Source organism: Delphinapterus leucas, chromosome X (assembly GCF_059928025.1).
Source record: "Delphinapterus leucas isolate spDelLeu-1000000601 "Yukka" chromosome X, BTC_Dleu_Yukka2, whole genome shotgun sequence".
NCBI classification, from domain to species: Eukaryota; Metazoa; Chordata; class Mammalia; order Artiodactyla; family Monodontidae; genus Delphinapterus; species Delphinapterus leucas.
Genome location: NC_143150.1, coordinates 21346228 through 21361058, shown reverse-complemented (window position 1 = coordinate 21361058; position 14831 = coordinate 21346228). Strand labels below are relative to the sequence as shown.

The 14831-nt window shown below is 47.3% G+C and overlaps 1 protein-coding gene across 2 annotated transcripts in view; it reads right to left on the bottom strand.

Moving 5' to 3' along the window:
* The window catches only part of ZDHHC9 (zDHHC palmitoyltransferase 9), a 34504-nt gene extending 20498 nt beyond the window's left edge, over positions 1-14006 (bottom strand). Inside the window, exons 1-4 of one of the 2 annotated variants that reach the window (XM_089904098.1) lie at positions 13801-14006; positions 13392-13459; positions 11898-12199; positions 1065-1225 (exon numbers count right to left, since the gene is read on the bottom strand). In XM_089904098.1, coding sequence (XP_089760224.1) covers positions 1065-1225; positions 11898-12064 — 328 coding nt within the window. In that variant the 5' untranslated portion in view covers positions 12065-12199; positions 13392-13459; positions 13801-14006. Of the gene's footprint in view, positions 1-1064; positions 1226-2562; positions 3479-11897; positions 12200-13391; positions 13460-13800 lie in introns of those variants that run through there. The other variant, XM_089904099.1, reaches the window with a different exon arrangement.
* Positions 14007-14831: the final 825 nt, after the last annotated feature.

Sequence of the window (14831 nt, the reverse complement as noted above, 5' to 3'; positions counted from 1 at the left end):
GCATATAAGAATATTTTTATGAAGAGGTTTATAGTTTTCATCAAGAAAATCAAATGAGGGACTTCCCTGGTGGTCCAGTGGTCAAGAATCCACCGTCCAATGAAGGGGACGCAAGTTTGATCCCTGGTCGGGGAACTAAGATCCCACATCTGCGGGGCAACTAAGCCCACGTGCTGCAACTACTGAGCCCATGCGCTCTGGAGCCTGTGTGCCACACTACAGAGCCCACACGCCACAACTAGAGAGAAGCCCGCGTGCCACAACTAGAGAGAAGGCCACGTGCCACAACTAGAGAGAAACCTACGAGCCACAACTAGAAAGAAGCCCACGCACTGCAACGAAAGATCCCGCGTGCTGCAACTAAGACCTGACACAGCCAAAAATATAAATAAATAAATAAATAAATAAATTTGAAAAAAATCAAATGAATTGGGCTTCCCTGGTGGTACAGTGGTTAAGAATCTGCCTGCCAATGCAGGGGACACGGGTTCAAGCCCTGGTCCGGGAAGATCCTACATGCCGCGGAGCAACTAAGTCTGCGTGCCACAACTACTGAGCATGCACTCTAGAGCCCGTGAGCCACAACTACTGAGCCCACGTGCCACACTACTGAAGCCCACATGCCTAGAGCCTGTGCTCCGCAACAAGAGAAGCCACCGCAATGAGAAGCCTGTGCACCACAACGAAGTGTAGCCCCCGCTCACCACAACTAGAGAAAAGCCTGAGAGCAGCAACGAAGACCCAACACAGCCCAAATAAATTAATTAATTAAATAAATACAAAAAAAAATCAAATGAGTTGACGACCCCCAAAAAGTTTTTTAAAAAATCCTCTTGGGAACAGTGCAGCAGGACCTTGGCAAGATATCCCTCCTAAAATGCAACCAAGAACAGGGAAGAATGAAGTTCATATTCTTCACAGGGTGGTAATGATCTCAGATTCAGGATCTCAGAGGGAAAAGGCTAGAAGTGATTATTAGTCTGCAACTACAATTATGATTCCATTCCCTTACTTATCAAAGCCACCCACTGTACAATATCTTGCCAGCTGGTTAGAAAACTCACCTATCTCCATTTCTATGAAAGCTGCTTCATCTGGTAGGGCCCGAGGGATCACTCCAGGATCACTGAAGCTGGTCCTCAACAGTGTAGCCATGGAGAAAAGGAAGAGCATGGCAGCAAACACAGGGATGGCAGGAGACAGCTGGACAGCCAGGTAGCGGCATCTGAAGAAAGCAAGCAATTGAACATCTAGTTATTCCTACCCTATACTGACCTGGAATTGTTACCAGTATGTCAATCTGATCTCCACAACAAAATTACAGTACCTCAAGGGCAGGGACCATATTTTTTACTTCTCTCGAATTACTGAAAAGTCCTAACATTTGGTTCTGCACATACTAGGCGCTCAACAAATACTTCACTGATCGATGCCACCTATAACATACAGAAGATAGCCTAAGGAACCTCCGTTACCCTCAAGCCCAGTCCCTCCCATCAGCCTGCTGGGGGTCACATTTCCTCTGTACCTCAGCAAAGGCTCATACCTGTTCAGGTCAGGGACCCAACTGAACCTGGACTGTAAGCACCACAGGTTGCTCTCACTCTGGGAATGTCTAGAGCTTTTCATACCCACTCATCTGGCGTTAGGCCTGAGCTCAAGGAGCGGGAAGAAAAGATGAGGACCAGTCATGAAGCAGAGTCCCAGTGTCAGACAGACGGTATGTCCAGCGTGCTTGAAGGCCAGTGAAAAGCTTCAGGGCTGCTGACTGACTCTGCAACATCCACTCACTCCTCTTCCTTCCTCAAAGAGCTGAGCCAATAGGTGACTAGTGACCATAAGCAAGGGAATAAGAAAATTGTATCTCCTTAGCACCCCTTCTCAACATCATGTTTGTTCCCCTCTTTCCATAATTCACCTGGAAGGCCATTCCTCTTTCTCTCTGGATATCCCAGCTCTACTCTTCTTTCAGATCCAAAGCCATCAATGCGTCACTGTCATCATCACAGCCACAATTTATTGAGCACACACCATATGCACTAAGCTCTTTAGGCGCATTACAGCATCCACTTCTCACACTACATCTATAATAGCTGAAGAATCTGGGATTTAGCGAGGTCTTGGCTCTTCCAAAGGCCTATCCTAAACTGCACTGTTTTTCACTATGTTGATCTCATCTCCCCCAACTGAACTTCATAAGAGCAAGAACCTTGTCTTTTAGGAGTGGGAATGCCTGGGTTTGAATTCTGGCTCTACCAGCTCCTAGTTGGGTAACTGAGTTAACTTCAGTCTCCTTATCTGTGAAATGAGGATGATAGTGACAGTATTTCATAAGGTGGTTGTGTGGTTCAAAAGCATGAATAGAAATAAAGTGCTTAGAACTGCCCTTGACACATAGTAAACGCTAAGTAAATATCAGTTATTAACATTATCATCACGGTTCTCTATCTCCCAGAGCCTAATACAAGTATGAGAACAAAGAGGCTATCAACAAATACTTGTCGAGTTGAACTGAGTATCAAACCAAATAAATGGGAATACGTAATTAGAGTTACCACTGACCTATTTTTACTCTCCTCCTCCTGAGGCATATTTTCTCCTTCAACATAGACATCTTCTCTTGGAGGCAGACTATAAGTGGATGAGCAAGGACCAGAGGCAGAGTGAAGAAAGTAAGCTAAGGAAAAAGGCTTATCTCATCTGCACAGGGATTAAGCAAGCTGCTGTCCACTCAGAGTAAACGTTTAACCCTGGGTTGTACCTTCGCTGCAGGTCTGGAACAATCCCCATGAGATCCTTCCCCTGCCTCCGTGCCACACACACGACTGCATGGGGAGTTCACACCAACTGTACTGAGCAGTTTGCCACGAAGGTGAACATACGGAGTGAACTTGCAAAGTGATTTCTGTGGCTTTTTGTTTGCTTGCCTGCTCGTTTGTTTTTTAATAAAATCCTTGGTCTTAGCTTGCTTTTGTAAGATTTTTTTCCTTCTCCTAAAAGCCAAGGGTAGGATCTGGCTAACTGAGTTCAGGGTAATGAAGGTCCTTCCATATCACTCGCTTGTGGATTACCCTCTTTTCCACTATTCCCCTTCACTGGTACAGATAATTAAGAAGTGAATTCAGAAAAGTCACCTCCACTTATCAGGGACCCAAAAGGACACAGGAGAATCACGAGGCTCCGTTTCACAAACAAGCCAAATGAAATTACCACGCTGACAGAAAACAGCCATCTTCCTCATCACTGCCCATCTCTAAAATCACTCTTGAAAACAAAGAAGTGACGTCTCCAGGATTCAAACTGCCCTGGGTGTATAGTCTCCAACGAAAACCCTTAGAAAAATCAGAGCCATCTGATTGGCCACCTAAGGGAGTTTAAACTGTTTTATTAGAGGGAAAAGATACAGAGAAGGTAGAACACACCCACACCCACACACACACACCCCACACACATACTAATGTCGCCCCCATGCACAGAAGGCCCAAGCTTAACTAAGTCCCATTTCAACACCTGCTTGTTGACCGGACAAAGAACAACTTAGATTTCAATTACACTACGCCATTAAGGATAAAGGTCTCTGTAATCTCCACACAGACTACCATCTGCACCTGCTAAAACAATCCACTCTGTATGTCAACAAGTACACAGCAGGCCCATTGTATTGTTCTCCAGAGACAAGGATACTGGCAGCCAGTTGTCACTAGTGAGTGGGTGTGGCTGGCAAGGCAGATGTGGGACCAGCAGGCCTTTCTACCCCGAATAAGAAGAAATAAGAGAGCCAGCGGCTAAGACCACTGTGAACTACAACCCATCTGTCTGTCTTTAATACCCACCTAGGTCAGTCCCATAATTGCAGTAAGCTAGAGATCTGTCTTGTATAGGAATAAGCTATGTGAACATTTGGGGGTAATTCCCAGTATCGACCTCAAAAGTCAGGAGTACCCTCAAACATCACTAATTTGTCCTAGTGAAACACGGATCTGTCATCCACATATATAAGCTGTTTTTGAAACCCCGTAGTAGTTTCCATCTACATCGATACGAATAATGATATCCATACACTTCTTGACACAGAACTCTCCTTTGTCTTCAGAGTACCAGGGGGTTAGAAGTTGCTTTTCTCCCTTGTGAATCTTATAAATGCAACCATGTGCCCACTAAGTCTTCATTTCTGCCACCTGAAGAGACATCATCATTTTAAGCCATCCTCTACCAACCTCTTGATTGGCCTCAGGCTTCCATAGCTGGACTAGACGACAGGACTCCCACATGGTGGTACTGACCAGCAGTAACCAGCAGTACCAGGCTGAGCTGGTGTGTCGTGTCCCATCCCCCATCCCTAGCACACTAGCGTTCATTGGAGGGACAATGATAATGACACAGACTTCAATTCACACAAAAAAACTCAAAAGAGATTCATGAGGGGAGCTGGTAAGAAACCAGACAGATTCCATGGCAGGGCTGCCTCACAGACTGGCAGGGTGGACTAGTGTTCTATACTCTGCTTCAAAGTCTCCCTAATAGCTTTCTTGCTATGTTTTTTGTTGTTGTCCTTTTATCAATGCAATCAATCAGCCAACAAGTATTTATGGGTCTAACAAATGAAGAGCAAGAGAAATGGGAGTTAATTTTGTTGAGGAAAACATAACTAACATATGAAACAGCTAAATAAGATAAGACCAATAATCAAGTGTTCACATGGTGAGTCAGACTCTAAGGACTGTAAGTGGTCAGAGAAGAGCTCTCTTGGGAAGCTGATGGCTGCTTGAAACTGCTCCCATAGCAGCCATTAAGGTTGGCTTTAAGGAAGAGCTGTGCTTGGAACGGCAGGAATGGCCCAAGGGTTAGAGCCCCATAATGGCCCTTGATCCCAGATAATAGAAATAAGCCTTGCTGTAAGTGCTCCCTGATATGGATGGCTGTCTGTCCTTTTACATATGGCCTACCTCTAGAGCACAGTGAACACGCACGACCACCCATAAGACTGGTTCAACATTCTTCTGATGACACTCAGAGTCTGCTACGAGGGAAAAAGTTTCCTTGGACACTAAAAACATAATTTAATATCACCCTCCAGATTTACTGCTATGTGAAGGTCAAAGGAAAATGCATAACCCTGTTTTGCTCCAGGAGCAATGGGGAAAATTAACCAAACAGGGACCTTTTCAATTGTGAGGCAATGAGCCATCCTCTCACTGAGGAAGGCCAAAATCTCTATCCAGGCAAACCTGCTAAGTAGTTGCCAAATTTCAGTTATAATAATAAATTTCACATTTCAATTATAACAAATACAAAAAATTTCAATTATAATATCCTCCTGATCAAGAACTTAGAACAATTCCCTGCTGCCTATTATATTAAGCCCCCCACTCCTCAGGCCAGTATTCCGAGGCCCTCCTGGAACTGGCCTTATCTAATCACTATCATAGGGTTCTTGCCTCCTCCTTGCTCCATTCCAGACACATCTCCCTCATTACCCTCCACTCACTAGCCTCTTGTTATTGCAAGAGGCATAAGATGCCTTTTTTTGTTCTTAAACACAATACCACCTCTGGCATCTCTGAGGAGGAAGATTTAGGACTCCTCTCCCTCAATAAATATCTCAACTGATGTAGGCATGCTAGGGACATCCCTGTTCTTTGTGCTTACTTTTCCTAAAATAGACAATCACTATACTCAATTAAGACTCATTCTCAAAAGATGGGAGACTCACTCAGTGGAGACTGACAGTGTGAAACTCATTACCACAAAAGGTAGTAGAGGCTGAAAATATACAGATGAATTCTGAATGACAGAACCGTAAAGAATTGTTAACGGAAAGCACACTGTTCAGGAGACATGACCCAATCCTTCTTCAGGGGACATGCTTTATCAGGAAGTTGAGGTTAGCTAAGTACTGTTAACAGATTGATATCAAAGAGGCAACTATGCCTTTCTAAAACTGTCTTTGGTTGACCAAGTCACAGACAGAAACTTGGGCGGGATAAGCACAAGACTGAATCTCCATAGAGCAGCTCTGCAGAGAATACTCTCTTGGTTAGAGATCATGATAAAGTCACTTTTTCCTCTTCCTAATCTCACCTAAGGAATTCAGCAACCTGGACCTTGTCACTGTAGGCACAGATATTCTGCCATGTCAGAGTCTGGCTTTGGTCTACCCAGCCCTGTGTCTCCTCAAACCTGCTAAGTTTGTTATCAGATTGCCTCTTCTCTTCCTCCTGTCCATGGGGACACGGTGTCCCTTTCATCACCATCACCCACAGAGTAACATGGTAGGGAGCACACACTGCTTAATTTTTCTCCGAGCTGTCCTCATCCCGGCAGCAGGGACTAGGGGCAGCGACAGCAGTGATAACCTCTTGTAACACACAAAGCTTACTTGCTAAGTTCACACTTAGACATGGGCTCCCTTGTCCCTGCAAGGCTACCAGAATGCCATGCTGGAACGCTGTGAGTTTTCCACAAAGATGCCTTCGTTTTCTAGGAGCATGGGCTAGGGAGGCCAAAATAACCTGGAGTCCACTGAGGTAACACAAACACTAGCTAGCAAGACCTCAGAATATGCGTGTCCAGCACCCAGCACTATGCACATCTTCAGTAATCTGCACGTCTTCACGATTCCGTATTCAAAAGGTAACAATGAGATGAAAAGTAGTGTCATATAGGGCTTCCCTGGTGGCGCAGTGGTTGAGAGTCTGCCTGCCGATGCAGGGGACACAGGTTCGTGCCCCGGTCCGGGAGGATCCCACATGCCGCGGAGCGGCTGGGCCCGTGAGCCATGGCCGCTGAGCCTGCGTGTCTGGAGCCTGTGCTCCGCGATGGGAGGGGCCACAACAGTGAGAGGCCCACGTACCGCAAAAAAAAAAAAAAAGTAGTGTCATATAAAGGCACTGGCTGGCCGATCGATCTTGATGAAATAACCCCATTTCTGTAGACTTGGTTTTGTCACCTGCAAAAGGATAAGGATAGTCTCCAAGGCCCCCTCCGGCTCTATCACTCTATGATTCTGTGAGTCAAGACTGTTACATTTTAAGTGCATCCAGAATGTATCAATTCAGCAACATTTATTGATCACCTACTCTATGAAAGGCCTGGCAGAGTGCACTGTGGGGGCCACATAGACACAGAAGATGGTCCCTGACATTGAAAGAGCTTGAAGTGTAATCACCACAGAATTCAGAAATATAAAAAATGTCATATAATTACATATTAAATGACTGGTATGTACAATTAGTCCTGAGAATGCAGAAATTACTAGAAAAATTTCATGAAGGAAGGAAGACTCAAGAAGGGACTTGAAAAAGAGGTAGAATATGAATAGGCTAGAAGTGGGACAATTACTAAGCAGTGCTACAAAACTTCTTTCAGTTCATCCAATTCAACGACTCCTCTGTACATCAGGAGCACCCAGGAGGGTCAGTCCAACAGGGTTTGATAGTGCCTTGATACGGTTTCCTCTAGATATAGCACAGTGAGGCATAAGCACTGATCATAGCAGCAAACTACTTCTACTTCAGGGGTCAAGAGTCACACAATCATTCTGGCCACAAGAGAAGTCTCAGGACCTTGACCCCGCTAGTGATCTGGTCACAACGTTAAAAGAGACAGCTAGGAAGCCACTTCCAGAACACAGTGCACTTGGTCCTTTCCCCCAGCTTTATGAGGAAGTTGAATTTGACTAAATACCACAATAGCCTTTCAGTAGCTGGACAGCTCACAGGTTGTCAGTGTCATTCTGCTATAGTGTCCTAACATTCCCGGCCAAGCTGTTTGGTATGTGTTCATCACACAAGCTGGACAGGGTTTGGGCAAAAAGGACTGAGAACGGTTCATGTGCTCAAAGCTCACACTTCCTAAATACCTCATCCTAAGAATACATTAGGAAGTTCTTTTTTCTTTTTTTTAACTAAAGTATTTTTTTGAAGTATAGTTCATTTACAATGTTGTGTTAATTTCTGGTGTACAGCAAACTGGTTCAGTTATATATACATTCTTTTTTTATATTCTTTTCCATTATGGTTTATCATAAGATACTGAATATAGTTCTCTGTGCTGTACAGTAGGACCTTGTTGTTTATCCATTCTATATATAAAAGCTTACATCTGCTCACCCAAACCTCCCACTCCATCCCTTCCCCACCCCACCCCACCCCCGCCGGCAACCACAAGTCTGTTCTCTACGTCCCTGAGTCTGTTTCTGTTTCATAGATAGGTTCATTTGTGTCACATTTTAGAGTCCATATATAAGTGATATCATATGGTATTCATCTTTCTCTTTCTGACTTACTTCACTTAGTATGATAATCTCTACTTGCAAGGAAATTCTTTTTTTTTAAGTACTGTACAATTTACACTCTGCTTCAAAATTCAAAGACATTTTTACTACAGATACAATTACATTTAAAATACAGCTACCTACTGGTAATCTTCTATCCCCTCCTTTTCTGTGTGTGTATTTGAATTTTCCAGACAGACACAAGAGTTATATAGAATTTCAGACTCTCAGAGTTGCAAGAGGCCTAGTGATAATCTAGCCCAATTTCCCATCCTGGGCAGGAATCCACTCTGTGACAGCAGCCCTGAGAGATGGCTACCCAGCTTCTTTGGAAACACTTCTAACAATACAGAGCTAACTCGCTCCTGGATGGACCACCTTTGTTCATTTTACGTATTCAACCTACTGTCTGTCCACTGAAAATTACAGGTCCCTCCTTTGAGAAATCTAAACGTGTAAAGGCAAAATCCAAAAATAAAAAGATGTCCACTGGCACTACTAACACTGCATGTTTTTCATCAAGGGGCGCCCACACGCCTGACCAGATTTCTCAAGCCATCTGGCTGACCCAGGGCTGTGCCACGGGTGGTTATAAATCACCTCGCACTCGTTCCTATGCACCTGCTGCAAGCAGGACGCTGTTACTAAAATGCAGGTCCAGATGTGCCTCAAGATCTGAACTTTCTTCCTCAAGGCCAAAATGCAGCAGCCAGGGGATATATAGTCTACGCTCCTAGACAGTTTAAAGATGAAAAGAGACAGCCCTTTGTCACTGGTGGTTCAGACACCCTCAACTGCCTGAAGGCAGGGGGCTACATCAGCTGATTTTTTTTTTTTTTTTATGCGCGGTACGCGGGCCTCTCACTGTTGTGGCCTCTCCCGTTGCGGAGCACAGGCTCCAGACGCGCAGGCTCAGCAGCCATGGCTCATGCGCCCAGCCGCTCCGCGGCATGTGGGATCTTCCCCGGACCGGGGCACGAACCCGTGTCCCCTGCATCGGCAGGCGGACTCTCAACCACTGCGCCACTAGGGAAGCCCCCAGCTGATTTCTTGAGGTCTCCCTAAGTTCTCATACTAGCGAAGGAGCCCATATTCTGCCCCCAAACCCTATCCACCACCACGTGGTGGGTAGTAAATTATAGACCCCAAAGAAAAAGGTCAACCAGAAAGAAATGTCATTCCTCAGAGGCACGCTGGTATCCTCTGTACAGCCTGTCATTGGTTAGGCTCAAGGCAGCTGCCACCTAGAGTGCCTGTGTGTCTGCATATGACAGACAGATGCATGCACGCTCACAAACACAGATTCTACCATTCTCAGTAAAAAAAGCATTCATTGCCAGGGTCCTCTCCCCTTTGGTCAGATGTAGCCTTCCCCACTCCACTGCTCAGCTAACACGTTTACTTCCTTCTCCCCTCCGGCCTCCTTACTCCCTCCCCCAAGCCCTACCCTCAAAAATATTTACCCCACAGACAGCTGGAACCCAGGGCAGTTTACAAACAACCTCGCCCTTCATATCTGAGGGCAAAGCGCAAGAAATAACTTGGGGGAAAAAGTCATCTTGGTAGAAAACCCAACCTGTCTCTGTCAAACAGTAACTTGGCTAATTACAAGCTTCATCCCACAGGCAGTTTTCTTCAGAGGCCTTCAGGGCCGAAGTGGAACAGATCCGTATCAGACTCTGTCTGGCTCCCAGATACAAAAAGGGTCAAATGCCAGTAGCTCCAAATTTCAAGTTCCCTTGGCCAGTCAAACCAGAGGTTTCCTGGGCCCAGAATTACCAGCTCACTCAGGGTCTAGAAACAAATCCCATCTCTGTTTTGAATGGTTCCAACCACAAAAATTTAACCCTGGGCAGGGCAGGGAGGGTGGCAAAAGAGCTAGTGATTCAGCAGAGGAAGGAGTGAGAATGATAGAAAGCAGAGTTCATCTCTGCACTTCCAAAAAGAAGCAAGGCAGGAATAAAGCAAAGAAAACTTGGAGAAGGGTGAGGAGTGGGGAAACATTTTTTTTAATGTTATGCATATGCCTGCCCACCTGCACACACTCACTTGTGCCACACATAGGTACACACACACACAAGTACACACACACACACACACACACACACACACACACTCTGCCATGAAACTCAGACTGGAAAGCAGCTAAGAAGCCAACATCAAACTGTCTGACTTTGCCAAATACTTTACAAAGTCAGCAGCAATAGCAGCAACAGAAGTGCCTTTGACAAAGAGGTCCTCTGACCTTACTTTCCTAGCCCTGTTATAAACTACGTCCCCCTCCTTCCTCTGCTGTTACTCAAGCCAGCTGCAACTATCAAAAAGTCCGGTAAAGGGCTTCCCTGGTGACGCAGTGGTTGAGAGTCCACCTGCCGATGCAGGGGACACGGGTTCGTGCCCCGGTCCGGGAAGATCCCACATGCCGCGGAGCAGCTGGGCCCGTGAGCCATGGCCGCTAAGCCTGCGCGTCCGGAGCCTGTGCTCCGCAACAGGAGAGGCCACAACAGTGAGAGGCCCGCGTACCGCAAAAAAAAAAAAAAAAAGTCCGGTAAAGCAGCCCGAAAAAAAATCACTCTTGATGCACTGGGTAAGCCTGAAGCCCTTATAGAAGAAAGACAAAAATGAGCCCCAAGAGACCAGAGCTCATTTTAATTACCCACGAAGTCTGGCCAAGAAGCCCTGTCCTCCGTCCCATGGCCACACCCCCTCATGCGAGCTCCATTTCCAGGTCACCGGGGCACAGGAACTGTAGCAGGCTCCTATTAGGTGTGGTTCACAGTCCACAAACACACCTCTTGGCTCCTCAAGGCCTTCCTCATAATACTGTAATCCCAAACCGATCAGCATTACTCCCAGCCCTAGAGTGTACAGCATTCTCAGCATTCCCAGGAGTCATGCCACAGTACCCTAGAATCCAACTGGCCACTTCCCTTGAGCAGTGACCTACACGGACTTCAAACAGTGGCTCTAGTACTAGCTATTACATCACAGAAAAAATAACTCCAAGGCTGGTATCAGGCACACACAGAATAGAGAGTTGTTTATGTTGAGCAATTTTGAGTGAAAGAAAGAGCAACTCACATTTAATAAGCACATATGTGCCACACACACAGCTAGATTGTGGCACAGTTGAGGCTGGAACCAATCTGCAGGTTCCCAATTCAGTTGGCTTTTCAATTTAACAGCTAACTGAGAGCTGAGCCCTAAGGAAATAGGACCCAGAATAACAGAATAAGTGAGTATTATGGGGTGGAGTTATGACCACGGGGAGTGCCCCTAGGCTCAGGAGGGGTAGGGAAGAGGCAGTCTGTCACTAAGCACCTAAGGAGACCACTGAAAAGGGGAGGTGAGTAATAAAGACAAACTCTTTTATTTCCCAAGTGTTCCAGGGGTGGCCCCAAATCAGTGCTATAAAATTGGTATCAAGGGTCTTGGTGTTTTTAGGAGGCACATACTCTGCTATAAGCTCAAAGCAATGAATTCAGTTGGCATGATCTATAGACATTGCCCAAGAGGACAATGACAGCCATCCAAGGACTAGCCACAAACTCCCCAAAAAGAAGGTTCTTCCCCTGGACCCAAGGTAACCATAATCAGGCAACTGTACTCAATGGAAACTCACTCGAAGGCGAAGAAGAGTGTACACGTCCCCAGGATGAGGAAGAGGGTCAAATAGAAGATGCCCTTTTGCCGGGCCATCATCACGCGGCCATCACAACAGAAGGTGTTCCTGCCTGGGAGTTTCTCCCATTTCCGTGTCACCTTCTTTCTCACCACCATCACAGACATGATTGGAATTCCTGGTCCAAAATGGGTTTTGTGATTACAAGAGGGAAGAAACAAAAGCTGAGCCCAGCTTTGAAATCACGTTGCCTGCTATTGCTGCCGCTGGGTCAAACATCATCAGAAGTCCAATTTCCAGCCCTAAGAAAAAGCACACACACACACACACAAATGAGACAGGAGCAAGAAAATGCAGTTCAATCTTCCTTTCCCAGAGGCAGAAAGATGAGCACTGCTTGAAGGGATGGGGGTGGAGAAATGGGAGAGTTTATTTCCAATCTGTTTTTGTCCCCTAAAAGAAGAAAAGGTTAAAGGTTCTCAAAAAGAGAAGGGGGCTAGCATATCTTCTTAAATATACCCCTTTACTTCCAATATAATACTGATGATGTGATTATCATAGAACCTTGGAACTAGAAGGGATTTTGTAGTTGATAGGCCCAATTACTTTGTTTTGGAAATGAGTAAAGTGAAGACCGAAGAGGGGAGATAACTTCTCCAGGGTCACAAAGCCATGAAGCTAAGCCAAGAAAACAGGTCTGCTGACTTTCAGTCCAGGGAACTTTCCACTATACCATATTTTTCTATAATCATCACAAAGAGGACTCTAAAAATAATAGTAGAGTTTCTGTCCTTAAGGAGCCATTCCCACCCCTCCTCCAGTTCTTCGCCTTCTTTCTTCAATTAGCCACTCAAATGTGAATCACACCAGGGAACAAGTCATCCTCTGGCAGAGCTAGGAGGTTGTGGACACTCTGTACACAAACCCAGGTTGTATTTACTCAAAACAGATTTCCCCTAATCAAACCCTCCTAACTTCCTGAGTCCGGGAAATGAACCAACCTTGCTGGTCTAGCCTAACATTGGTGGGAATCTTAATGAAACCACCTCACAGACCTGTAGGTGAAAGGCTGACTTAAGCAGGAGAGGTTCTGATATGCCTGGGGGGAAGAGGGGCGGGAGGGGGGGATGGCAGCAGTCAAGAAAAGTCATAAAGGTGCTTTCTGGGACATTTCAGAAGTACCATCTCCACTTAGCATCCTGAATCCCCAGGCCCAGCCTTTCTCTGCCACTGCCACCCTTCTCCTCCTCTCAGGTCGGGTGCTGTGGCCTCTATTTACTGATACCACATGCCCCGCGCTGGCAAGAACGAGGCGGAAGCCTGCAGCCCAACTGACTGATGAGAAACAACCAACTCGAAATCATTCCTGGGCTGGAGAGGGTAAGGGTCCCAAGAGAGACGAGGAACTGAGCAGGGAAAGGAGAAGGTGGAAGGCTTGGGAAAGGGGAGGGGGCACCAGAGGTACAGAGAACACTTCCTTTGTGTAAAACTAACCTGGAAAACAATCTTCTCCTGATAAACCGGCCCAGCGAGAGAAGAGAGACCAGGAAGGGGAGCCGGGCCTGGGAGAACAAAGATCAAAATCCGTCAAGAACCAGCGACCGGCCCAACGGCACGGGGCTGAGGCCGGAGTCCCAGGCGGGCGGCGGGCGCGGCCTCGGGAGGCCCGCCCTGCCTCGGCCACGCCGCCGACCACCGCCCCGGGCAGGTTGGGACGTGCGCCACCTCCGCACGCTCGTACACACTCACACACGCCCCGCCACGTGTAGTCACCCCCGGCCAGGGGCTCGGCAGTTGCCTAGCCGAGAAGGGGAGAGCCAGGGTCCGCGCGTCCCGGAGCAGCCGCGGGAGCGGTAGACCACGCGGCCGAACCCCGGAGACCCCCACCCCCACCCCTTGTTACCTGAACCCCGGAGACAGAACTCGGCCGGGAACCGAGGCCAGGAAGTGCACTGTCCCAGGGGACCGCGTCAGCCGCCCGAGGTGGCAGCGGCTTCTCCCCAGCCCGGAGGCTGCCTCCTCCTGACAAGGGGCCCCAATGGTCGGGGCCCTAAACCAGCTGTGGCAGCCGCCCACCACTGGGCGAATGGAATGCTCCTCACGTCACCAGGTCGTTCCAGTAGTTGCTCGCCCTCCATTGGCTGATCCGCCTCGGTGCCTCCGCCTCTGCCACCCCTGCCCCGAACTGCCATTGGCTGAGCCAAACGCCGCTCGACGATGCCTCCGCCCCACTCTCCCACCCATCTCCCGGCTTCTTGCCCACCTGCCAAGCCATTGCCAGACTCCCTTTGGGGTCTGAGCGCCAATGTGAAGTGTCGCCTTCTATTAATATAGTTCCAAAGAGACTGGGGTGATGGGTAGTGCCAATGGGACCAGGAGGGACAGGGGACCTGCCTCCCCCCACGCGTACTGTGAGACGCTGAAGCAACACTGGCTCACAGATCCCGATGCTCACCCCAAACTAGGTCCTCCCTGGGCCTCTCCAGCCCTGTTTGCATGAAATCAACTGCGACTCGGGATTTTACTCTTTACCGGCGTAAAAACAAGTCCTCTGCCTCCCAAGTCCTATGCACTAGGTAGGGACCCCACCTCTGTCCCAGTCACCCTGGCCTGCAGCTCTAAGGCTTTCAGAACAAAACAAACAAACGTAAAAAGGAACTTGAAAGGAATAACTGTCCCCAAGAATAGAATAATTTTGCAGTATCGTAAACAAAAAAATTGACAGTGATGAGTTTAGAGAAACTCTACTTACAGGACGTAAATTCTTTCAGGTAGATAATGAAGTAAAGATTGCCCCAAAATGCTTGTAAATTCGTATTAGATTTGAAGAGCTTGTGAAAATGAGGCGGGGGGCGGGGCGGGGAGAGCGGGGAGCGGGAATCCAAGGCAGAATCTCCACCCACCAACCACATTGATTCTTTCCTTCTGTCGCCT